The sequence below is a fragment of the Trifolium pratense genome, linkage group LG1 (assembly GCF_020283565.1).
Source record: "Trifolium pratense cultivar HEN17-A07 linkage group LG1, ARS_RC_1.1, whole genome shotgun sequence".
In the NCBI taxonomy this organism is placed as follows: Eukaryota; Viridiplantae; Streptophyta; class Magnoliopsida; order Fabales; family Fabaceae; genus Trifolium; species Trifolium pratense.
Window position 1 is genome coordinate 27,635,941 of NC_060059.1, and position 26,139 is coordinate 27,662,079.

General features: G+C 33.0%; 3 protein-coding genes, 1 long non-coding RNA gene and 1 pseudogene across 5 annotated transcripts; 2 read left to right on the forward strand and 3 right to left on the reverse strand.

The window, feature by feature from the left end:
• Positions 1 to 1,096: 1,096 nt before the first annotated feature.
• Positions 1,097 to 4,395, reverse strand: LOC123921891 (exocyst complex component SEC15A-like). The gene is made up of 2 exons (XM_045974597.1): positions 4,043 to 4,395; positions 1,097 to 3,711 (listed from the first exon to the last, which is right to left on the reverse strand). Exon 2 carries the CDS (start codon positions 3,695 to 3,697, stop codon positions 1,328 to 1,330), a length of 2,370 nt encoding a protein of 789 aa, XP_045830553.1. The 5' UTR covers positions 3,698 to 3,711; positions 4,043 to 4,395; the 3' UTR covers positions 1,097 to 1,327.
• A 2,591-nt stretch (positions 4,396 to 6,986) lies between these two features.
• LOC123891542 (zinc finger protein 7-like) lies at positions 6,987 to 7,571 on the reverse strand. Its single transcript, XM_045941425.1, has one exon. It carries the CDS (start codon positions 7,569 to 7,571, stop codon positions 6,987 to 6,989), a length of 585 nt encoding a protein of 194 aa, XP_045797381.1.
• A 1,043-nt stretch (positions 7,572 to 8,614) lies between these two features.
• On the forward strand, positions 8,615 to 10,694 carry LOC123884145. 2 transcript variants are annotated; one of them, XR_006800709.1, is made up of 5 exons: positions 8,615 to 8,734; positions 9,753 to 9,907; positions 9,959 to 10,054; positions 10,138 to 10,240; positions 10,368 to 10,694. It is a non-coding gene; the product is annotated as an uncharacterized LOC123884145 (long non-coding RNA). The 2 variants fall into 2 exon arrangements; XR_006800708.1 differs by lacking the exon at positions 8,615 to 8,734 and having other exon boundaries at positions 8,795 to 9,907.
• Positions 10,695 to 17,353: 6,659 nt separating this feature from the next.
• On the forward strand, positions 17,354 to 19,800 carry LOC123885063 (annotated as a pseudogene).
• A 1,348-nt stretch (positions 19,801 to 21,148) lies between these two features.
• LOC123885070 (bZIP transcription factor 60) lies at positions 21,149 to 24,960 on the reverse strand. The gene is made up of 3 exons (XM_045934295.1): positions 24,410 to 24,960; positions 22,847 to 23,070; positions 21,149 to 21,573 (listed from the first exon to the last, which is right to left on the reverse strand). Exons 1-3 carry the CDS (start codon positions 24,802 to 24,804, stop codon positions 21,332 to 21,334), a joined length of 861 nt encoding a protein of 286 aa, XP_045790251.1. The 5' UTR covers positions 24,805 to 24,960; the 3' UTR covers positions 21,149 to 21,331.
• Positions 24,961 to 26,139: the final 1,179 nt, after the last annotated feature.

Genomic DNA, 26,139 nt, shown 5'->3' on the forward strand with positions numbered 1-26,139 from the left:
TCTAAACATGTGTGGTTGAAAGAGGGCTTCTCTGCCACTGCCGCAAAGCGACATCTCCGCCATGATCAACCACTGTGCAGCGCTGCTGTTGTTGGTTGGCCACCAGCTAGTCTTCAGTTTCAAGATTAGGCATCAAGATCAATCTGTCATGAGTAGTAAATCGGTGACAATATTTAATTTTTACATTTTAGTAGTTTTGCCAGTTTACATCTCTACCATAGATTTAATCCGACGGCTACGAAAACAACAGTAGAGAGCGCTACAGGGAATTGGGCTGCTGAGGATCCAATTCCCTGTTTGGACTTTGGATTGACTTTTTTGAGCTTATTTATTGGCATATTGTGAGACTATTTGAGAAAACTTATGAAAACAACTTATGATAATCTACATAAGTTTTTTCAGCTTATTTTCATAAGTTCTCCAGTATAGCTTATGAAACCAGTTTGTAGCATATATAAAAACAATTTATCTCTACTTTATCATTTACTACGAAAACAACTTATCTAAGCTTGTACATAAGCGCTTATTATGATAAACACTTGTATTATATGCTGCAAATAAGATGCTTATCCAAACATGCCATTGATAGAACAGTACTTTATAAGGACTAGAGACATACTTAACATTCTTTCAAATTACCTTGTACTTAGAAATCAGCTATTATATAACTAACTTTAGAACATTCATCATCTGAGTCTTACTATACACTTAAGCATAGCCTTACCAATCATCAGTTTTGTGTGGCTACTAAAATAGTATGTAAATTGTAAATCATGATGTTTTCTCTCCCGACCCCGTGTTTCTTTTATACCCCCTAAATTTTCAATTTTGCCCTTGCAAAAAACTTCGGTTTATACCTTGAAAACAAATTTCGGTTTATAAAAACCGAAATTTACTCTAAAATTTGTACTAGAAAATATTCGGTTTCTGCGAACCGAAGTTTTTTGCAAGGGCAAAATTGGAATATTGGGGGATATAAAAGAATCACGGGGTCGGGAGAGAAAACGTCATGATTTATATTTGGCCATGTTAGCATAACAGATCCATCAACATATTCAATCCAGTAGCTGAATGGTGCCGAAATAATAAAGTGAAATTAAGATAGTAAATCACATCCTAGGGGTAGTAAAATTTTGATTGTGTGCAATAATGATGATGAGATATTGTTCATTTGTTCCATGACAAATTCATTCAAATTTAAAGCATAATTAAACAAGTCTGAACAATATAGAAACACTATTGATTCTGAAGTTAAACATCCATAATAGAAAAAGAAGAGCACCTCAATTATACCCTACTTCCAATGAAAGAATATATCCATGTCTGTTCAACTGAAATCCTTAAGCCGCTTTTTGAGCACGTCCATTGATTTCTTTCTAGCACTTTGCTTAGCATTTTTATTACCAAGGCTTCCGAATATTCCATCTGGTGATTCTTTGAATTTATCACAGATTGCAGACACCTTCTTGTAATCCAATGCACAGTAACTTTTCTCCCTTATAGAAGGATTCATGAAGTTCTCAGCTTGACTACTTAGCAAAAGATTAATCATTTGTCTTGCTTCTATCAAATAATTCTTAAAACTACCTTCATTGTAAATTTCACCTAGACCAGCAGAATAGAACCTTTCATCTGCAAAATTCTCTATGATCTGAAGATCATATTCGATATTTATAACTGCATTTGTATTAAATCTTTTGACGCCGTCATTAGAGAAAGCAGCCACTATGACATTAGAAATATGCTCAAAAACACCACTCCCAACCTTGTACATGGCATCCAGAGGTAAAATTTGTTGTGCTGGGGTCAAAACAGAGTGCAGGTAAATCTTCACTTCATGAATGTAGTCATTTCCATTCTGATTTGTCTCCTCAGGAGTCCAATTAACACTGACGGTAAGAGTCATAATCTTGTCTATTTCTTTGTTTACCATGCTCAGTAGAGCAATATAAGCTGCATCCCTCGACGTCTTCAAGACCGCCTTTGCACTTAAAGCTGCTTGAGGCCTTTCGACTGGTCTGCATGGGATGCCGCAGAGTTGGGCTGCATGTCGAAGGAAAAAATCACAAGCTCTTTCGAGGACGGCTATGTTTGTAGCAATCTGCATAACTTGAGGTACAGTGATGTTGCCGCTATTGATTGTATCGAGTAATGTTGCATTCAATACGTCAATCAGGAACTTGTCCAAATACTTCCTCACAACATCAAAGACATTCATATTTAGACCAATACCGTGAGACAAGTAATCAACAGAGCCTTTGATAAAGGATCTCACAATGCGACAAACATCAGGTACCATGGAGGAGAATGGAGCAACATATGGAAAATCAGGCATAATATCTGATGTTTGAAGATTAAATGATAGAATAACATTCTCGTAGTCAGTTTCCTTTTTTATCAACATTTGGTCATATGAGTCATTGCTGAGGACATCACTAATTTGTTGCCGGCATTCTTCCATGAGAAGCTGGTGGTACTTGCCGTGGTTGCTATCAAGCACATCAAGAAGTGTGCCAATGTCATGTGCATATTGTCTAAGAGTAGACCCAAACAGAGTGACATAATCCTTCACCAAGAGAAGATGTGTGGCTGACTCCATAGAGGAGAAATGCTCCTCTAACACGGATGTCATTTTAGCCACAGCCGTCTCCCACATTGTTTCAACTTGATCAGCTACGAGGAGAACACCGGCAGTTCTGAGGACTCTATCCTCAACTATAAAGAATCCAGCAATTTGAGCAAAAAATGTCTGGTATGATTCAACAAAAGGTTGTGCTGAAGATATTTCAAGGTCCGAATTCAATTGTAACAATCTATTGGTATAGTAGTATTCACGAAACTTCTCTCGGATTCCTAGAAGATCATGAATATGACAAGCACGGTAAAGAGGTGTAAGGTCAAACACGATAACAGGATCTTCATCAAATTCTTCAGCATCCAAAGTGTAATCTAGATTCCCTACTTCTGAAATATATTGTTCCTCAGCCTTTCTCTGCTGTTCCAGCATTTCCTCGTCCCTTTGACGAACTGTTGCAGTGCGGCCGATTGCTGTCTGCCCAATATTTCTAGCAGAGCTCCTTATCTGAACCATCCATTCGTTAACTTGACCGCAAACGTTCTTCTCAATGTGCAATTTTATAACAGGAATTTTCCTCTCTACAACCATTTTGAGAGCTTTTAAAGGAACATTATGCAGGTAACTTTTCTCAATCAAATCCACAGTTTTCAACGCAGAATAAAACTGGCCTTCAGAAACTTGACTGTTACACTTTACACAAAGATCCAACACCTGTACACAATTCTTCGACATTTTTACAGCTTCAGCCACATTCTTCTTAACAGAATAACACTCAAGAAGCTCTTCAAGCTTAACAAGAAGGTCACTACCAACCTGCTGTAACTTAAAATTATCACCATGGAGCTCACTCTTTAACTCTTCAGCATCAAACAACACACCACGAAGCTCATCAACCGCAAGAATAAACTCCTCATAGTGAGTCTTACACATCTCCTCAATTTCAGCTTCCTTTTCCTTAACCACAAAACTCATCTGGCGAAGAAGCCCTTCCGGCCGCCCCGTTTCAAACGCATGCCTAACAAGAGGACCAACATCATCATTTCCACCATTTGTAAGGGACAAATCCTCCCCAGCATCACCATTCTCTACAAAACTTCTCCTCCTTGGTTTTAAATCCATTATCAAATAAATCCCTGAAATTTTGAAGACATGAAACCAAACACTAAAACCTAGCTCAACACCAAAAAAAAACCACTTACAACAAATTTTTTGGTATTAACCATCTTGTTCCCCAGGTAAGGGCCCGGACTCTGGTAATCCAGAGTCTACCAGAGTCCAGGCCACGAGATAAGTACTTACTAAGAATTATTCCTATCAGGAATCGAACCTTTGAGTTCGATTTGTCCTGGAGGAGCTCATTAACTACTTGAGCTCAATTATTTAGTTAATGATACATCATAGTTAATTGACAAGAGAAGATTCAGTATGCATAAAAGAAAATAATAAATTAAAATAAAATAGTACCTGGTAGAAAATGGGGTTTGGGTGGTGATGAGTGAGAAATGAAAAGAGAGAGAGAGTGTTGAGAATGAAAAGTAGTATAATAGTATTAGTTGGGTTGAGATTTCCGTTGCCGAATGAATGGAATGTTAGTAGCTGCTAAGCTGGACGATAATTCCCTAGAAAGCAAGGGATACTACTGGCAACAGAAGTGTTTTGGAGTTTGATTGTACTTGGTTGTTACATAGTCACCCGCTAATGCGCCGGCGTCTTTTGTTTTTGTTTTTCTTTTCTATTTTTTCCGTACTGTGTCTATTGACTCAAAAATCAAAATTACTACTTGCTTCAACTAGAAAAAAATTTAATCTAAAGTGACTAATGTCCACTTTGGGGAAAATAGCTATCTATAGATGCGGCTGTTCGGCAAAAATAGCATATGACCGATAACTCGGTTGATAGCTTATGATCGATGGCTGATAGTTTTTAGCTAATTGTGTTTGGTAAATTTAGTGGTTCATCTGATCGATAAATATAAAATGATATAAAATAACATCTTTAATTCCATAATTTTTTTAATCAAATTAATACTATTTAAGATACTTAGAATTTAATATTTTATGTTTTTTTTTTACAATGTTTTAAGTTTATTAATTCAATAAATATATCTTTCAAATATTATTATTAAACTAATTTTTATATGCTGAATATTTTTAAATTTTTTTCGAGTTGATATACTTTATGAAAAAATAACAACAAAATATATTCACAATATCGTATAATGGTTAATTATAGTAAGATACGATGTTTCAAAAGAAATATAGTAAGGTACGTACCTATGAATTGATAAAAAAATGTTTTAATCTTCATATTTGAAAATAGATAATAAGGCAACGTTAAAACATATTATTGCATGTGGTTTTAAAAGAAGCAACTTTAAAACATGCATTTACTTATTTTATTTTAAATTCTAATGATAATAAATTATAAAGGGTAAATATGGATTTTAGTTAAAATAATAAGGGTAAAAGAGGAAGAAAAAATGGAATGCTAGAAGCTATAAACTCAAAAGCTACTTGAAATAGCTTATGAAAAAGAAGCTATAAGTCAGTAAAATAAGCTAAAAACTCTTTCTGAAAAGACTGTTACCAAATAGGTCTTTTAACTTATAAGCCATAAGACAAAAGCTAAAAGCTAGTTTTTTTTGCTAACCAAACAGACCTGATGTAACAATAAGAAGGATTTTTTTCTTTTTCAAATTAACGATTTTGAAGACCTATTGATTCTAACAACCGTTTTCCGAGTGGATTGTTCGGACGCTTCAATTCATATATGTGGATCTCGGACCTATGAATCATGATACTCCCCAAACTCACAAAGAAAAAAAAAGGAAGAATCTTGGATAAAAAAAAATGACTTAGACAAATCTTTTTTGTGGATAACCTCATATCAGTCATTCGAATATGCATTCACATGTGATCGATCGAACCCTACTTGAAAAAGACTATTATGCCTTCGAAATGAAACAGTCCAAATATTCTTGGAAATTCTTGCTCCCATTCGACCATTTGTATTTATATGCATTTGGATCTTTATTCATGGATCCCCTCGATTAGAGTCATTAGACAATTATTCCGACTCTTTTTCAAATTTTAGAAATGTTGGTTGATCGTGTATTTCCTTCTAGGTCTATGATTCATAATATCATTTTGTATTTGATACCTTTGAATTCCATATTCCAAGTTATGATTGAATCGATTCCATAGATTTCTTATGTACCCACAAGCATTATATTGAATTTGAATCAGATTTTGGATTAATCTATGTTGATTGACCGGATGGTTGCTAGTAAATAACACTATCTTGATTTTGGGTCTTGAAAATAATTTTCATAAGAGGCCTAGATCCATTTTTGGATAATTCTTGAAAGGATTATTTCTCTTCGTAAAAAAGAGGAGTAGAACCAATAAAAATTTCTTTTTTTTTATTCATCCACAAAGTTGTATACCTTGTTTATGGATAATCTTGCACGACTCGTAAGTGAGAAAAGAAAGAAAAGTTTTGGATACAGTACATAGAAAAAGAAAATCCCTTATAGGATACATAAGATCTGGCTTAATTATTGATAGGTCGAATAAATTTGTCATTTCTTCTATGGGATGGAGGAGAAATTAAATATTTAATATTTGGGATGAAAATATTTTTAGTACTAGCAAAATTATGATTTTTTAAGTTTAATCCCTATTAAATTTTAATTTTACGTAATTTTAGTCCTTCATAATATTACACTTTATAAGCATAGTCCCATTTTATAAAAAAGTAAAGATTTTTAGTCCTCAAAATAGTCCATATAAAATATAAATAGGGACTAAAAGTGAATACATTTTTTTTTGAGAGACTAAAGTTAAAACTCGTAATTTTGTAGGATTTAAAATACATTTTTTTAACCCTTAACTTTATGAAATAATATTTTGGTTATTTAGCTTTTGTTTTTATTTAATTAATATTAGCTTTTGCAGTAATTTGTTCTCGATCCAAATTCATAATTCATACAAATGTGCCTCGAGGTGCGACCAGCCACACATAGATCGATCATAATACAGTATATATGGAACAACTGTGACAAATATTAAAATTTTATTTAAAACAATGACAATTAATGTAAATTAAATAAAAAGCTAGCTACAAAAAAGTAAAGACTATGAGTAGTATGACACTAACTATAATATTCTAATCTTTTCATCACTTACTCCCATTTAATTGAAAATAGATCTCACATAAAGTGATATGAGTTATTAAAATTTTAGCAAATAGGAGAGGAAGTATTGAAATTGAAAAGAGAGTATTAAAGGGAATCTTACTACTAACATAACACTCTTGATAGTAAAAAAGGTAGGCTAGCTAAGCATGTAGCAAACTAAGATACTAATAGTTGGGCAAATCAGCAGGAAATGGTGATGAAATATGTTGGTTATTTGGGAGCAGGGAATGATGATGAAATCTGGGGGTTATTTGGGACATTGTGATTGTTATTTCCCAACAGAAAATGATTACTACGAGGAGCACTAGACGAAGGAACCTGCAACTGATTATTACGTTCATAATTTCCAAATCCCATATTATTGTTATAATTATTCAGCAGAGTTTGAGTAGCCCAAATAGAATTGTTGATCATCCCAAATGGGTTACCATAGCCTGCAGGTGCAACAAGATGAGGCGATCCAATTCCATGGTAAAAAGATGTGGATCTTGCAGTAGTGAAGGGATGTTGATGATGATAATGAGGATTTGAGTATGGACATAGGCGAGGATCAAGTCCAAAAGTTCCCATTTGAATTTCTTTGTTCATTTTTGAAAGCGCCCTTTCACACCTATGGGCGTTTTGGTGTCCTCCTAAGGCTTGACATGTTGAAAACTTCTTGCTGCAAAACTTACATGGATATTCCCTTTGTTCCTCATGGCCCTTGAGGGATTTGAATGAAGATCCTCCTCCTCCTCCACTTCCTAGATTCAGAGACAATGACACATCTGAATTAGCATCAACTCTTTCCCCCATCTTTCGCTTTTGCGTTATGTTCTCTCTGGTAACATCATCACCAGACCAAAGTGTTTTAGACATTATTAATTATATTATTTTACAACTATAAAGATGATTGATTGTTAAGTGAGTTTGAAGGATATTTATCGATAGAGAAATCAATATATTTTATTATCCATTAAAGGTAATATATTCACAATGCTTGACCCTAATTTAAAAATAAAATAATAATAATAATAATAATAAATACCTAAAAAACAAGGTGATATTTTTATAATTAATACAGTATGTGTGTAATACAAATGCATAATTAATTAAAAAAATTAAGTAAAAAATAATATTTTTTTCATAAAAAATGTAATGTTAATTAATTATTACTATTTTTTGAATAAATTAATTATTACTATTATAGATACTTTGAAATGTCAAACTTTAGGATGCATGAACCTAATTTTTGTAAGATATAATTTTCTGAACCTAAATTAATTATTACTACTATTATATAATTTTTGTAAACTCCTAATGGATTATGATTGACTAAACGCTTTTTTTACTTATGGTTGACTAAACTTTTTTTGACTTATGATATGACTAACACTAGTAGAAAAATGACTTTTGGTTTGGAGATACCACTACCGGTATGTGAATACCAGTAGTGAAATACATTTGACCAAAGGATTCCACTACTGATATTTTTAAAACGGTAGTGGAAAGTTCAGAGACAAGGGATTTCACTACCGGCTTTGCTAAATCCGTAGTGGAAAGTAGACACGGTGGCAATGTCGTAATTACGTACAAATTTGTTTTAATTATCTTCCACTACCGATCTAGGATTCACCGGTAGTGGAATCCTAATAGTGTTATTATTTTTTTCATATTCTCACTTTTCACTACCGATCTAGGATTCACCGGTAGTGGAATCCTAATAGTGTTATTATATTTTTCATATTGTCATTTTCATTCCCAATTTTCATACACGTTCAATCTCCCTCCCACTGCAAACTCTCCATTCTCAATCGTCCCAAGTTCTTCAAATCAAACACTCCAATTTCCCAATCATTCTCCAATCTCTCCATTCTCCATTCTCCATTCTCCAATCTCTCCAATTTCATTCGGTTTCATTCTCCAAACCCTAGAATGCTTGAATCGCCTCCAAATTTCTTCGTTTTTATTCGGTAAAGGTATGAATAAATCAAACTTCCTCCAAATTTCATTCGTTTTCGTTTTCATTCATTTTCATTCTTGTTCATTCGTTTTCATTCGCTTGGGTTTTCATTCGTTTTCATTCACGTCGTTTTCGTGGGTCTGTGATGTTCATTTCTGTGTGGGTCTGTGTTTTTTTGTGTGGGTTTTCATTCTTCTTCTGCTTGATGGCTTGATGATGAGAATGTCAATATAAAAATACAAATTTGCATGAGATTTGGAAGTCTGTGTAGGTCTGTGTAGGTCACTTTAGCATGAGATTTAATGAAAAGTAAAAAGATATATGGTCATTTCTGTTTATGATATTTATTTTGCTGCTATTTTGATTATTTTTTACTTCATAGATGATATGTAATGTTTTAAACCAAGCCATGTTTTGCTGCTATTTTGCTGCTATTATATCAGATTTTATTGTTGAAGCTAAACTCCAAATAGGCAAGAAAATTCAAATAACCAAGCCATGTTTTAATGTCAAAGTGTGATTCAAAATTCGTTATGTTGCTGCACATGAGGGTGTTAGGTATAAGCAAGTATATAGAAGTCACTCATGTTAACCTTGTGCTTAATATATTCAAGGTATATAGAAGTCACTCAAGTTATAGTGCTTAATATATTCAAGGTTGGCTAAGGAGTGAAAATATGGAGTTAGAATAGTGCTTAATATCTCTGCCATATAATATACTTACTCAAGGTGACCAAGTTTGATGTAGTTAGAATAGTAAGGGAAAATATGGAGATGGTCAAGAGGGTTTTGGTATGAGCCTAAGATAGCTGAGTAGTGTCTCTCCAAATACCCTTCAGCTTCACCACATAGCCTTATAAGATGGGATCTTTTTTCTTGCAAATACCCTTCAGCTTCGGCTTCAAGAAAACATACAACTTGGCCATGGGCAGGGGTCAATATTTATGGCCAATTGTATAAACATACAACTTGTTTTGATATTAACTAAGTTGTATAAACATATTTATAAAATTATCAATGCTTGTGCTGTGCAGGGGTTGCTGTGTTAGGCGGTGATTGCTGCTCCTGCGTTAGGCGGTGATTGCTGCTCCTGCGTGTTGCTTGTGCTGTGCAGGGGCTGGTGTTGCTCTTTTTTGGTGTTGTCATCTTTGTTTGAAGTTAGAAGGTTCAATCACGGTCTCATCTACAGGTACCGATTCTATTTCAAAACATAGAAGCTATAGGCTATGAATTTTTGTAGGCGAGGAAACAATATAATTCAAATGACTGTGGATACTATGTAATGAAAAATATGTTGGACATTGTCACTGCTAAGATAACTGATTCTTGGATGGAGGTAATAATTTTTATTTTTTATACATCAATAATTTTTTATAACCGAGTCAAGAATAGTTTTATATTATTATTTACTTATTGTAGGTATTTAATGACCCAAAAGAGTTAACAGCTGAGGAGATGTATGAATTGCGATTACGTTGGTCAACATATTTTTTGGAGTTATTGGAGGGTTAAGATTTATCTGGTGAGTTATAGAATAGTTAATTATTTGAACTTTGTTTTTGCAAATCGGTCTATTCAATACATTGCAGCAATTTTAGTTTACACTTGTTTATTTGAACTTTGTTTCTGTCAAATTTGAGATTCTGCAGGGTGATGAATTGGTTATTAGCTTTAGTTTGAGTCTTGGAAGCAGATCAGGTGATGGAATTGGTATTTTGGCTCGGATGTGCATCTCACTGTTTTGGACTGTTTATTTTGGACTATTTTAGGATGGTTTTATGAAGGAATTGGTATTAGAATTGGTATTTTTGTGATGGAATTGGTATTTTATGAAGGATTGGTATTTTAGAATTGGTATTTTATGAAGGATTGGTATTTTAGAATTGGTATTTTAGGAATTGGTATTTTAGGACTGTTTATCAGGTGATGGAATTGGTATTTTAGGATGTGCATACTGTTCTAGAGTTTTGATTTTTCATATTAATATGCAGGCACAGGAAGCTACAAAAAAACGAAAAAAAAAAAAAAAAAAAAACTAACATACCACTACTGATATTTATAACAATCAGTAGTGAAAACTAACATACCACTACGGGTATTTGTAATTACCCGTAGTGGAATCCTCAATTCTAAAAAAAAAAATGGAATAGCATACATACCACTACCGGTATTTACAAATACCGGTAGTGGAATCCCAGATTCTAAAAAAAAAAAAAATGAAAACCATACATACCACTACCGGTATTTGTAAATACCGGTAGTGGAATCCCAGACTCTAAAAAAAAAAAATGAAAACTATACATACCACTACCGGTATTTACAAATACCGGTAGTGGAATCTCAGACTCTAAAAAAAAAAAAAATGAAAACCATACATACCACTACGGATATTGAAAATACCCGTAGTGGAATCTCATACATACCACTACCGTTATTTGTAAAAACCGTCGTGGAATCCTCATAAATTTAATTAATAATACAGTAGAAACCTGACATACCACGACGGGTATAAAAAGACCCGTCGTGGAAAGTATTGACTTACAACGACGAGTGTGTTTACTACCGGCCGCGGCCAGTAGTGGAATCCCTATTTGGCCGGTAGTGGAATCCCCTTTCTGCACTAGTGTAAACTTAATATTTCAGATAAATACCTACGATAAATTAGTCCAAGTGGTAAGATTTTGGTCCCCTAAAACATGTGATCAGGGGTTCGATTTCTGCCTCATGCATATGGAAAAGATTCGGTTGAGAGGAAAAAATCCACCTTGTGCCTCACAGGTTCTCTGACGGAGATTAGTTATTGCTAACCGTGGTCAAAACTTTCACTACAAGAATACATCAATGGATTTTAGTTAAAAAATTCAAAAAAAATAAAAAATTCAGACAAAAAAAATAAAAAATTCAGACAAATAAAAAAGTAACATTTATCATTTTTAGTTAAAAAAATGAATTTTATATTAATAAAATATGGATAATTTTTTTTGGGGTACATAATTAATATAATATTTTATTAAAAAATAAATGAACATACATCATAGATTTTTTTTTAATAAGAAAAATTTAGAGTGAGGGGGATGGTGTCCTAGTCAAAAGCAAGGAAGATCTTGTTGGATTTTTTATTAATTTATTTTAAAGTATTATTATTATTTATTGATATTGTTGACCAGCCGTTCCTATTTACATCTATATTATTATCATTAACATCCCTTAATGATATATCTAATGACCTTGAAGGAGGGCAGTTACACTTTGCTTGAAAATAAATATAGTGCAAATGAAGGGATCCTAGGTAATAATGTTTTGCCTATATATTGAGATGCCGAGTGAATAGAAGAGGATGGATAAGGGAGACAACAAATTCTATTAGTAAAATATAATATAATACTAAGTTTCCATGAGCATCCAAAAGGAGTTCGTTGAGACCTTGCTACTAGCAAGATGTGACTGTTGTATCCTGGAGGGTATTAGCTATGTGACCAACTGCACCGGGTAATTTACCTGTGGTGGCGAAATACTCTTAAGCCCAGTGCATTGCACGCCTCAGTCAAAATTGATAAGCTTTTCTTCTTCTTTATTCTATTTTATTTTATTATGTTATCAATTTTATTTCATGATGTATCATATTTATTTGTACAAATATTTCTTTGATATTTATATTAATGAAATAATTCTATGTCAGATAATATTTTTCCAACAATTTTAAGAGTACTTCCTTGGCATAGAATTATTACTAATTTTATTATTGATTTGGTAATTGAATTATTTGTTGATGAAAAGGAGAAACTCTAATTTGAGAAATAAGGTAGATTGATACCGAAGGAAAGCAATTTTGAAGTTGCTCACTTCACGGCTAAATTGGAAGCTTGACATGGTTTGAGTATAGTTATAAAATATTGTTCATTATAAAGCCTACCAAAGAAACTGGAGCATGGTGATCGAATTTTGTGTAAGTTTTACATTCTTCTCACTTTGTAAGCATTCACAAGGAGTCAGGTACATATATATTCTAACCTTTAAATTTGGCACGTCTGGATTTTTGTGTTGAATTTGTGAACATGTTAAATTTATCTTATAATTAAAAATGATAATTTTGATTAGTTCTTTTTAGGATGAAAATATTGTGTTTTCCCTTGTGATTTGATTCTTTTATTAAAGCAAATTATTGTATTGTCATTGTTTGGAGAAATACTTTTTGTGGACGAAAATTTTGTTTTTAGGAAATTTTACTTTAGTCAATCGTCACTATTTTTGACTGAATAATTTTTGTTCCTATGATGCTTAATTACTTTGAGGCTATGATTGTAATTAACTTGACTAGAAAAAAAAAACTTGTATAAAAAAAAAAAAACTTGTATTCTAAGTGTGGGGGTTTTATATTGAGTTTTAGTATCATGTTAAATTAGTTAGAGGTTATGGTTTATAATCTCATTGAATTTTGAATTTGGTATACATGTAACCTATGAATTGAAGTTGATATTTGTGCATGTATGAGAACAATAACTTGAGAAATGTATACTAGTTAGGCATGAATGAAGGGAATTATATAAACGAATTCAGATCATACATATGGTGATGTTAATTTTCTTTTAACTCTAATAACCAAAGCAAATATGTATGTGTTGTGTGGTATTTTCTTAGACGCCATGAATCATAGACTAATTAAATTGATGTGAAGTTGTTGTATATCTCTACACTTTGATTTTTATACTCGGTGGTTAACATTTTGTTGTGTTAATTAAACAGTTTAATATTGACATTGTTCACTAATTGATATTCAAGTGATGCAGTAATATTTGTTGCCACCGAAGCATGTAAATTTGTAGATTAGTGTTGGAAGTAAATTAAGAAGATATTTTAATGAGAAATTTCATGACCTGAATATGTGATAGAAAAGATGTCGTTTAGAAATATTCTAAGTAGATTTGAATATGATTGTGACTCATGAAATATTTGAGAAATACCATAAACTATAATATGGTATATTGTGGATTATCCATTGTATTAAAATAATACAATGATGTTTATTGAAATGTGTTGATATGAAAAATATTTGTGTGAATTAATTTCTCCAATGTGGGGGTTTGTCGCTTGGAATTCTTTCAAGTAGACTTGGATAAATAATTCTCTTGGAAAATTAATTCTACCAAATGTGGGGTGTTGTCACTTGGAAATTTTCAAGTAGACTGGTACCAATAAATCTAAATATAGATTGAATTTCTCCTTTTGTGAGAATATTGTTGCTTAGAATTTATCTAAGTAAACCTATGATAATATATCATGGATGTATATTCGAAAATAAATGAGATACTGACTAAGAGACGTCTTAGTCAATGTATAATTTAATTTTGTGAAACAGCTGTTGAGTGATATATATAAAGGATCCTGTGATAATCCCACTGAGCAAGAAACTAGTGGATGATATATACATCGAGGGTGAAGAATTTATGTCCAATACAAAAATTGAGAGTGATGGTAACCCAACATAGATTGTGAAAATTTGCAAGGCTATGTTCATATGGGTAAGAACAAGTCACTTGGCAATTTGAGAAAACACTATCCAATTTCTATTTGAGTTCATCCCTATGGTGTAGTATGGTGTAGGATAGTATATACTACAGCGTTGGAGGTTGAGTTTATTCTCTTAATGAATCTATAGCTCATAAAATGAGTGGTGTGCTTCACTGTGGTGTACACTTGATAAATTCACCTATATGAGTGTTGAGGTGGGGCCGCCTCTATGAAAGCTTGGGCAGACTTTCTAGAGTCACTCATGAAATCCAGGAATAGGTGCAAGGCCAAAATGCACCACACCGCGTTGAACAACTTTGGATGAGAAATCAATGTGGGTGATGAAGTCACTGTTTCACATACGAAATGAGGTTCATAGAGGTTATAATCTCACCGACATTCTAGTGGATCAAATTTCATTTGCTCTATGTGCTAGTTCATAGTCCAAAAGACACTAGTGCTTATGCGTTGATTTTTCACGCTCTTGGGAACACTTAAAACTTAAAATCTAAAACTTTAAAATAAATTGTGGGGGATTGTTGGATTTTTTATTAATTTATTTTAAAGTATTATTATTATTTATTGATATTGTTGACCAGCCGTTCCTATTTACATCTATATTATTATCATTAACATCCCTTAATGATATATCTAATGACCTTGAAGGAGGGCAGTTACACTTTGCTTGAAAATAAATATAGTGCAAATGAAGGGATCCTAGGTAATAATGTTAATAATGTTTTGCCTATATATTGAGATGCCGAGTGAATAGAAGAGGATGGATAAGGGAGACAACAAATTCTATTAGTAAAATATAATATAATACTAAGTTTCCATGAGCATCCAAAAGGAGTTCGTTGAGACTTTGCTACTAGCAAGATGTGACTGTTGTATCCTGGAGGGTATTAGCTATGTGACCAACTGCACCGGGTAATTTACCTGTGGTGGCGAAATACTCTTAAGCCCAGTGCATTGCACGCCTCAGTCAAAATTGATAAGCTTTTCTTCTTCTTTATTCTATTTTATTTTATTATGTTATCAATTTTATTTCATGATGTATCATATTTATTTGTACAAATATTTCTTTGATATTTATATTAATGAAATAATTCTATGTCAGATAATATTTTTCCAACAGATCTTAGGACTCAAAGAGCGCTTACAAATATATTTACATTTACCTCCTTACAAAGATATTAGCGGGGCTTGAACTCGGAACCTCACAGATTCACGACCACATCATAGTATTTATTTATTTTTTATAATTAACATACATCATAATACAAACATTAAAAAAAATATTATATACATGTTTTCTTCACGTATAAAATTTGAGTTAAGGATTGAACTTAGGACCTCGACATTTTAATCGTTAGTTGGTTTAGTGGTGATTGACGCTGGACTCAGTAAGGTTAGAACCACTTTGATGCCAGAAATGACCCTCGGATCAGATTAAACGGTCCAGTGGATTGGATACTGGTGGTGAAAACAAAAAATAAATACATATGCTTAGAAAAAATAAAAAATTGGAAAATATTCGTATTAATAAGAGTAACCGTGTAATTTAAACTTTCAATACATATCAATTAAATCACAAAAGATTATGATTGACTAAACTATTTTTTTTACTCATATTTGACTAAATTTAAGAAATAATATTTAAGAGAAAAAAATACATTAGTAATGGTAAAAAATATTAAATGTTTGACCAATACTAACATAACATTGTAATATACTAACAATTTATTTATAAAAAAAAATTGACCAATATGTGATGCATTCCATAACACCCCAAATTTTAAACTAGGTATTATTTTCTTTTCAAAACTAGTAAGAGACCATGCGAACGGGTCATGTAAGATTAATAATTACTATTTCAGAATTAAAATTAAAGAAATTAATTTGAACAATGCCATAAATAAAAACTTTAAGATGATTTATGATACAAACTAGCGGATCAGGCGGGCGCTGAAACTTATATGTGTATATATATATATATATATATATATATATATATATATATATATATATATATGTCTTATTTTATGGTAAGTTTGTTAATAAAAGATTTCTACAACTAATAAAAAAAGATGTATCTTATGTTATGGTGAGTTTGTCAATAAAATATTTTTCTTGCTACTAAAAAAATCAAGAGATTGTTGGTATTATGAAAAGTTTACACCAAAACTCATGTATCCTCTTTATATATAGTATAGATATAGAAAATTAAAAATAACTTAAACATTCTTAAGCAATTTGGACAAAAATACACATAACTTCATTTCAAATACATCATAAACATAATGTTTACTACTTTTTCTTTTAACTTTGATCAAGTTTGATGAATTCCTGACTCCAACAATTTGGAGACCTTGCGGGATTATAAAAATGGACTTTAATAAAAGAGACGTATGACCGCACGAGTGGCCAATCAAAATTAGTTACTTGATATAGGTCTTTAATCGATGCAAAAGACGTAATCATCGACTGGTCCGTTATATAGGTAGCGAGCGATGTCCGCAAGATAGGTAGGGGACAGCGTTTTCAAAGTTTCTTCAAAATTTTATAACGTCCGTCACCTAAATAGCAGAAAGGTAAAATTGAAAATAAACATGGTGCGCAAGAGACATCAAAAGTAATTTTCTAAAGAAAATATGAACAGGCCCAAAAAATGAAGTGAAAATGCAGTAATGGTTAATTCGACCACAAATAAATAAAATTATTCAAGAAAATAGTCACCAATCAATGTTATATAACCCTGCAAAGAATCAAATTCATATAAAGTTGGATAGGTGCTAAAAAAAATTAAGTGAGACTGCAATGATTAGTGATTAATTCTACCACAAATATAAACTATTCAAGAAAATACTCATCAAACACCCAGTTGTGTTATTATATATCATTAATAAAGTTGTACATAAATAAAAAATATATAAGTGAAGCTGCTGTACAAGGTGATTAATTCGACCAAAAATAAATTATTCAAGAAAATACTCATCAATATTATATATTAACGTTGGACAGGCCTGATAGAAAAGTAATTTGTGAGACTGGCCATTTGTGTGACATAATAAGTATTGACTCATGATTCATGGATTTGATCATCATTGAATTATACTAATATTGGTATAATATTTTCAATATTGAATATGTTATATATAAAAGTGCATGTGTTGAATTTGTTGAGAGCTTCTAAAATAAGCTCATCATAATCACTAATGGAGCAAAAAGTATACAAACATTTCAAGCCACATTTGATCATGGTATTAGGCCAGATGGGATATACTTTGTTATATTTTGTTACTGAAGCTTCCTTCAATCATGGAATGAGTCCTTATGTTTATGTTACCTATCGTCATGTTGTGGCTGGTTTTGTCATGTTTCCTTTTGCATACTTTTTAGAGAGGTAATGATATACATTTAATTTCCTTCAAATTCTTTCGTGTGTTCTTAGTTTGTGTTTGGCGCGAGAGCGCTTCAGAATGATATTTTGGAATGAAATTTATTTTGTAAAATTAATTTAGTTTGGTGGTCTGCATTTGCATGATTTAACTTGTGGAAGCTTTAATGAAGTTGAACATCAATGTTTGCTTCACGGAAGTTGTATCGAGTCATACATTGTCATCCTTAAATAGGTTTAGATACCATATTAAAATGAGTTTAGATCTCGTCCCAAGAACTAACTTGAAACTAGGTTGTGATACCATATTAAACAAATTTTGATCTTAAAAACTAGCTCATGGTATGAGTTGTCTTGTCCAACCTAATATCATTTAGTATGGTGATTTGCATTTGCGTGATTTAATTCATGGAGGCTTTAATGAGTGTCAGTAAAGCCTCCGGTTTCGGGGGGAAGAGGGCGCCGATAATCTAGAGTTCGGCCACGAGATAAAGTAAAGTCTGGTCAAGAATTGTTCCCATCAGGAGTTATTAACCACTTCATGGAATTTGCTCTTTTTAAATTCATGGGGGAGCTAGTTGCATTTAAATGTTTAACATTTAAGTCATAAGTCATTTCATTTAATCTGATTGTTTCAAATAAACTCATTTGATTTTGGTATTATCATAGATGCATGATAGAACATTCATCTATCAATTATCTGTTAACACTTGTTTTTCTTGCAGAAATGTAAGACCAAAGCTGACATTTGCTCTTTTTATGGAATTTTTTGTGCTTTCAGTGTTAGGGTAAGAACAAATTAATAAAAATTAAAAAAAGAATGATATAGTATTACACTTTATTGAATTAGAAGTATGAAAACATGATTTGTATAATCATAAAAAATTGCAGGGTCAGTTTGACTCTGAATATGTACTTTGCAAGCTTGAATACACTTCTCCAACCTTTATTTCTTCCATGGTGAACAGCATAGCTGCCCTTACCTTCATTATTGCAGTGGCACTCAGGTTTGAGGTTCTTGATATTGGAAATCCTCGTGGTATAGCAAAAGTTCTTGGTACCATAATCTCCTTAGCTGGTGTTATGACAATGACACTATACAAAGGACCTATTATGAGCAATTTATGGCGTCCTCTAATTAATATTCAACCAATAAGTTCTTCTGTCAATGAGAAGAGCGAGTTAAAGGGTTCACTTCTTACAGTTTTATGCTGTATTACATGGTCTATATCGTTCATCATGCAGGTTCTTACCTTACTTAACTCGTCATTATTTTGCAAATACTTCAAAATAATTACACATGAATGAAAGACAAACGAGCAACAACCTGTGTCGCTAACCTTTTCTGAAAATTCAGGCATCGACGCTAAAAAGATACCCTGCTCAATTATCACTCACTACATGGATGTGCTTCATTGGAGCAGCACAATCAGCTGTTTTCACAGTGATAGCAGAACGTAATAACCCTTCAGCATGGATTATAGGGCTCAACATTGAATTGTGGTCAACAATATATGGGGTTAAGTATAATAGTAACCATTTATCAGCTCATAACAAGTACTACTAGTACAAGGTTTTTGTAAAGAAAGTACTACAAAATCTAGAGTTCTAACGTTATCAATCATATTAATGACAGGGAATCGTTGTTAGCGGTTTGTTGACGTACATTCAACTATGGTGCACAGAGAAAAAAGGACCAGTTTTTGTCACATTGTTTAACCCTCTTGGTACCATATTTGTGGCAATTCTGGCATACACTGTCCTTGGTGAAAAACTTTATTTGGGCAGGTAACATGCAATGACTCAATTCTTTTCACAATAAGAAACCAATGAATAGGTGAATTTATGATAGTTCTGAAATTTGCTTCTCATAAAATTTTCAGCATCATAGGTGCATTTATTGTCATCATGGGTTTGTACTTGTTGCTGTGGGGGAAAGAATGTGACATGGAGGTTGATTACAAGACCAAAGGTAAATTGCAGTGCTATAGTGAAGAACCAGAATGCAGAATATAGTCACAAAGGTAGAGGTGTACTACATCTAAGTGAGATAATAGAGTAAAACTTGTACACCATGAGGATTTGTAGGTTTATTGTGGCTATACATTTTGTGCACAACCAAGGCTTCACAAAGTTCTATTTCACCACTTCTACTTCTGCAAGATAATATTTCACATATTTGTGTAGTTCGATTATTTATGCAAATTGCAATTAAAAACGCGACATTAAATTAGAATAGCTATACTTACCAGAAGTACAGCCAGTAACAAAAATAAATAAAATGCTAATAAAAGGTGAAAGAAAGCAGAATAAGATAGCTGCTTATCATAATGTGCATTTCATCACTCATTACACACCACAATGTATAGAAATAACATTAAGGCCATGCTAGAGAAAACAAACCGCAGCTAGCCAACAAGCGATATTGAATTGCAGAGGGGACATTTCAGCTTAGTCAGTGTGCTGGTATGCGCTACACATGGTGATTAGTATCTTACGATACATGTGAGTCGTATCTCGATTTGATACTAAATTAAACTTAATCGTCGTATCTCGATTCGATACTAAATTAAACTTAATCGATATGAATCTCTTGTGTGCATCTATTTTGAACATAAATCTCATCTTGAATATAGATTCATTATGACGAATCCTTATTTAATACGATGAATCTCAATTCTTTATGATAATCACTACCTAACCATAGTTTAGCCAACCTCTTTAATTTGACAACTACTTTGCTTGTCATTTGGGATTCTTATGAATTGTCTCCACAGCAAGTACTACCACCTAGTCAGAACTCCTTCTGAATCTCTCAAGCTCTAGTGCTGACAATGTCAGAGTCACTGGGAGCTGTAGGTCATGAGCAGGATGTTTAATAGAGGTGGTTGCAGGAGAATGGACTTTAATATGATGTAGCAAATCTAAAAACAGGGCACAAAGTGAAACATCAGAGACGGTGACCTCAAAGTATATGGAGTTCGGAGCATGCACGGGTAGATTTAATAATGAATCGCGAAATGCTATGGTTCTTGACTATTTTTTTTAATTTAGTGAGTACTGAGTGGATGATAACAGAAGATAGTAATGGTGTTGTTTAATGTAGGTTGGGAAGGTAGAAGGTCCGAGGAGACAATGATTAATGGTAGATATGTTCTAGGGGGTGTAGTCACTCACATGTCTTTGGTGCGAGACAGGTAAAGGATGGTGATGGTTCTTCTCTTGGTGCTTCGGTTGTAATTCTATCTACATGTTGGAAGTTGATGGTGGATGGTGCTTCATGGAAAAGATTTCATGGTGGTTGTTAGAGGTGAAACTCTAGCTGTAGGTGGCTTTAGGTTTTTGAATGGTATGCTAAGATGTTCAGAGAGAAAGTTTGATTGAAAAGCTATTCTTTCTAAGATCAATAATATAAAAAAAACCAAGCGATCTAAACTGTTGCATAAAAAACAGCTTCAATGTTCCAAATAGAAAGGACACACAGCATACTATAGTCCTGTGATAAGTTCAAAGAACATGACATAGCAAAGCTGATAATATTTATCAAAAGCACCCCCAACATGTTCGGTTTACATATTTTTGTAACTAGGAGTCTAGGACTCTATCTGAAAGCTCAATAGAACAAACCAAAAACAAAAGGAGAGAAAGAAAATGCAAAGAAAGAAGGAATGAATAGAACGCCTAAAAGGCCCCGCTTCAAAAGTTTTAGAACACGATAAAATCAAATTTCATCTTTGTTCTTGAAGCTTGGCATCTTCTACTTTTTACAAACGATTGAGTCAGGAAATATTCAGAGATATTACTGTTTGGCCCTTTTAGAGTCACCCTTCTTAGACTTTTGTGTTCCGTGTTTTCTCTTGGAGGTGACACTGTTAGCCACAGTAGGGGTAGACTGAGTTGCCACATGATGCCCATGAACCATAGCAGGGAACCCAGCAGCAGGGATTCTGCAACATGAATATGATCAATATTTGTAAATGAAGAATAATCTATAGTACAACTACAAGCATAGTTTAACACAAACAAAGCAAAATAATCATGAGATACATATAATTAACTCCCAAAACAATTGCCTATGAGAATTAAGTTTAACATTGGCAAATTAACCATGTTTCCTAACCCCACTGTACACCTTCATAATTAATGCAGAACCAACACAATCAGGCCAATACCGCAGCCTTCCAGTCTTCTATATTCCACCGAATTGCAATACCAGCTTCATAAAACACACTCTTCGAATGATGACAACATTGAAATTGACATCTCAAAATGACTTTCTATTTATTTAGAATGCATAAAATGATTCTACTTTTTCTGTGTTTTGGAATTTCCATGTGGATATGTTTATGTAATTTGCATAAGCACACAAATCTGGGATACAGCTAAATGAGGTACATAAATTTTCATTCTGACAAAAACCAACAAATGGTTTTGTGAATTATTATACATACGGCCCACAAATTTTCTCCATTTAGACACAAAAGCCTAAACATCGAAAAATTAAGCATTTATATAGCTTTTACTGCATAAATAAAAACTCGAAAACTAGATGTGATTGACCAGTGAGAGGGTGAAATATTATGGTATGAATTAGATAAAGTGAGGGAGGAGAAGCCCAGACACTGTTATGTTGTTCTTTTAAATGAAAAATTCCTAAAATACCCCAATCTAAATGCTCCGCTACAACATGTCTTGTACAGCCAGGGGCCGCTACGCAGCAGTGCGCTATTGACATCATTGCTTAACATAAAATGAATTTAGCCAGCATTCCTGTTCTGCGAAATCCACTAAAATACCTAAAGGCTTTTTAACATCTGATCCACAGAACACTAAGAAGAACAGAAGGAATACTTTGAAGGTGGAAAAAGCTTATTATCCCTAAATGATTCAGGCACCCATATTGAAATATTCAATATCAAGTTAGCATAATTTGTTGTTTAGTCATTGAAGATTAATGTTGTAACTTGGAAAACTATTATAAAGGCAATAGATGAAACTGTAGAGCATTAGCACAAGATCCATTCATAAGAAAATAAGCAAAACATTTTTAGGCCAAACAACCACACCATGCAATAATGAAACCAAATCAATCAAGCAGTGTCACTGTTATCTTTCATATGGTTTTACTTCTACCCATTGACTTACACGATCAAAAATAAAATGGCAACGAAAAATAGGAAAAGAGGCAGATGAAATATGATTTGAAATTGCAAGGCTTACCCAACAAGAGTACGGCAGACTCCTGCATGGTCATGGGAGCACCAAATGCACTACGCGATTGCAAACAAAACCGCAAAGCATGGTTCTCAGCATAGCAGCACTGGAGCAAATGCTCCAATCTTCTGCATTCCCCTTCAAAATATCTACTCTTCGTCTCAAGGTTTTTCACATACGTCTTCTTCCTCTCTCTTGATTTCACAGCAGCATCCCTGTTCCTCATCTGCCTGAAAATCAGATACCAAAAACATCTCTTTAGAACCATAATCATCGCATCAGGCCCCTCAGAGTATATATTTACAAAAAAAATATGATAAAACAAACAACCAAGCCGTATTCCATTAACAACTAACCAAAGTAGACTGTATGAAACTGTGAATAAGTAAATTTGGTTGAACTCTGTCAAAATACAGATGTTTCACTGCATGAAAATTAATTTTATAACAATTGAAGTACAAATACAACATTCATGTTTTTTATTTTATGATAATTGTGAACTTCCATAGCACACTACTAAATCCACCATTTTTATATCATGCAAGTACAATCACTGACATGAAATTGCTTCAAGCCACAAGAGAGGTATAAAAATAGTTTTATCGAAAGAAAAATCAGCTGCAGTAACTTCTACTGCATTGCCTTTACAACGATATTCATAAAATCATGATCCAAATTTCCCAAAAACATCAAACTGCTACATCTACTGCATCCACATTCAACAATCCCAAATAATTCACAAAATCACACACATGAGAACAAACCAAAAAAGTAGACTGATAACTTTTTTTGGATCACATATTGTAAATACAATTCATAGTGAAACTGTACCAACATAAAGTCCAGTAGGTGAAAAAATGAATAAACTACCAAATCAGTCCCTGACTTTGTAAGACATTCTCAAGTGGGTCCCCGACTTTATGAATATTTCAAAAACGTCTTTGACTCTATTAAATTTTACTCATATTAGTCGTTCAAAGAACATGTTAGGAACTAAATTGAGAATAAGTGGATAACTTAACCATCAAATTGTTGTAAAATATAAAGACTTAGGGCGCGTTTGGATTTGGCTTATTTTTTAACTTATGAAAATAACTTACGCAAATAAATAAACTTTTATGTAAATTCATAAGTTTTTACTAACAAAAATTGTATCTTTATAAGCTATTTTCTCATAAACTATCTTGAAAAACTTATACTAATACATAAAAGCTTATTTCCTTGCATAAGTTGTTTCACATGAGCTCAAAAAATAAGGCAATCCAAACGGGCCTTAACCAATAGAAATTGGTTAAATATAAAAACTAATTTGACAATTTTTTATTTTTTTTTGACAATTTAATAGGGTAATATTCATAAAACAATGAGCTATTTGAGTGTGTCTTATAACCTATTTTGAGACTGTCTTACACGTCAAGGGACTAATTTGATAGTTTACTCGTGAAAACATAAAAGCATGGTTCTTAGTGTCTAAAGACTATTAATTTATCAGTTATCACCATACCCTAATTACAGAGAATTCCTAATAAATAAACGAACAATCTCAATATTCTGTTTACATAATTTCACCTTATTTGCTTCTTCGACACAGGTTCAGGAGAAACCTCTTCAGGAGTCGATGGATCAACTCCGTCTTTATCAGAACGAACCTCTTCAGGAGTCGATGGATCAACTCCGCCTTTATCAGAAGGAACCACCGAGACCGAACCTTCCTCGGATTCAGGGAGCGGTTCAATGAGAATCTCCGCCAGAAGCTTATCATAGTCCGACTCCTCGGGCGACGCAATTCCCTCATCGGAATCAGTCATGAGCAAATTCTCAATCTGTGATAACGCGGGAATTGGCGACGGAGTATCTCCGATGGAAACAGGTGGATTGATTACATCCTCCTGTAAAAAATCGGCGACTTGTTCAAAGTCTGGTAACTGATCGAAGAAAAAATCCCAATCGATTTGGTTTTCCATGAAGAAGATGATGATGGTGAATTAATTGTTGAATGGAATTAGTGAAGGTGATACATGAAAAAAAAAAAGAAAGGGAAAATCAGTTATATGAGCGTTTTGTGTTGTCTTGGTGGTTAAGGAAAAGAGTAACTAGGTTGAAAAAAAAATAAGAATAACCGCGTGAATATGAATTATACTGACTTTTTATGTGTAGCGTCACTTGACCAATGGGATTGCAACAATCTTACACGTGGCTCGTCGTCTATTCCACTCTATTTTTTGTCCCAATCAGTATTTTTTTTTGGTGAGTGCTAGGTTGCATTCCCATTTAGGTGTGCTAGTTACCTTCTCCTGATGTGGCACCACTTAAAATTGACCATGTGGACTTTATTGACTATTTATTTTATACATTAAATTTTGTTTTGCATATTTAAACTTATAGTTATTTGCATAATCCCCCACTTTGAATTAATAATATCTCATATTTCCAAATAAAATTAAATAAATTTATCTTTGAAAGAAATCCAAAATCTCACGTTCAACAATCTACAATTAGTGTTCTTGTTCTTCAATGGATCCCAAAAATTACTGTTTCTCAACTCCCCAGTCTTTCCAAACATGTTTCTCCATCCCCCAATCTTCCCAAATCCACGCCTCCACTGCCACCACCATCGATTTCTGGGACGGTGATGAATTCGAAGGTCTTCCCCTTGAACAACAGCCTGACCTTCACTTTCCAATTGAGATTTTTGATGTTAAAAAAAAAAGATTTTGAGATGTATTTAAATCTGAGATTTAAGCTATTCATCATTGAAAATGAGTTTGAAAATCATATAGAGAATGATTTCCGATGGTGCATGTGATTTTAAACATTGATTTTAGTGTTAAAATACTCAGATTTGGTCGGATCTTACTTGGGTCATCGGGTTGTATCACAACCCGGCTGGAGGTTGAAGACAACCAGATTTTGTTTTAAAAAAAAATATTTCATGCATGTCAATATATTTTTCTTCATTGAAACATAGAACAAAGAATACTGATATGGTAGAGCGGTTGGGATTCTAGTCTTTTATTTGAAGGACGGCAGTTCGAATCCCAGTTAGGACTTTTTTTGGTTAAAATTATTACTTTTGAAAAAGTTAAGATAAAAGAACAATGTTTCAAAAAATAAGTATAAAAGAACAAAAAAACCCACCTTCAGTGGATTCGAACAGCTGAGATAGAAAGCATAGATGAGAATACAACAACACCAATTGTGCTACTTTTTCATGTAGGTATATGTTAAGTCTTTTATTATGTATACTAATACAGTTAGCAAAATTATAATAAATTTTGAGATATAATGCACATTTAATT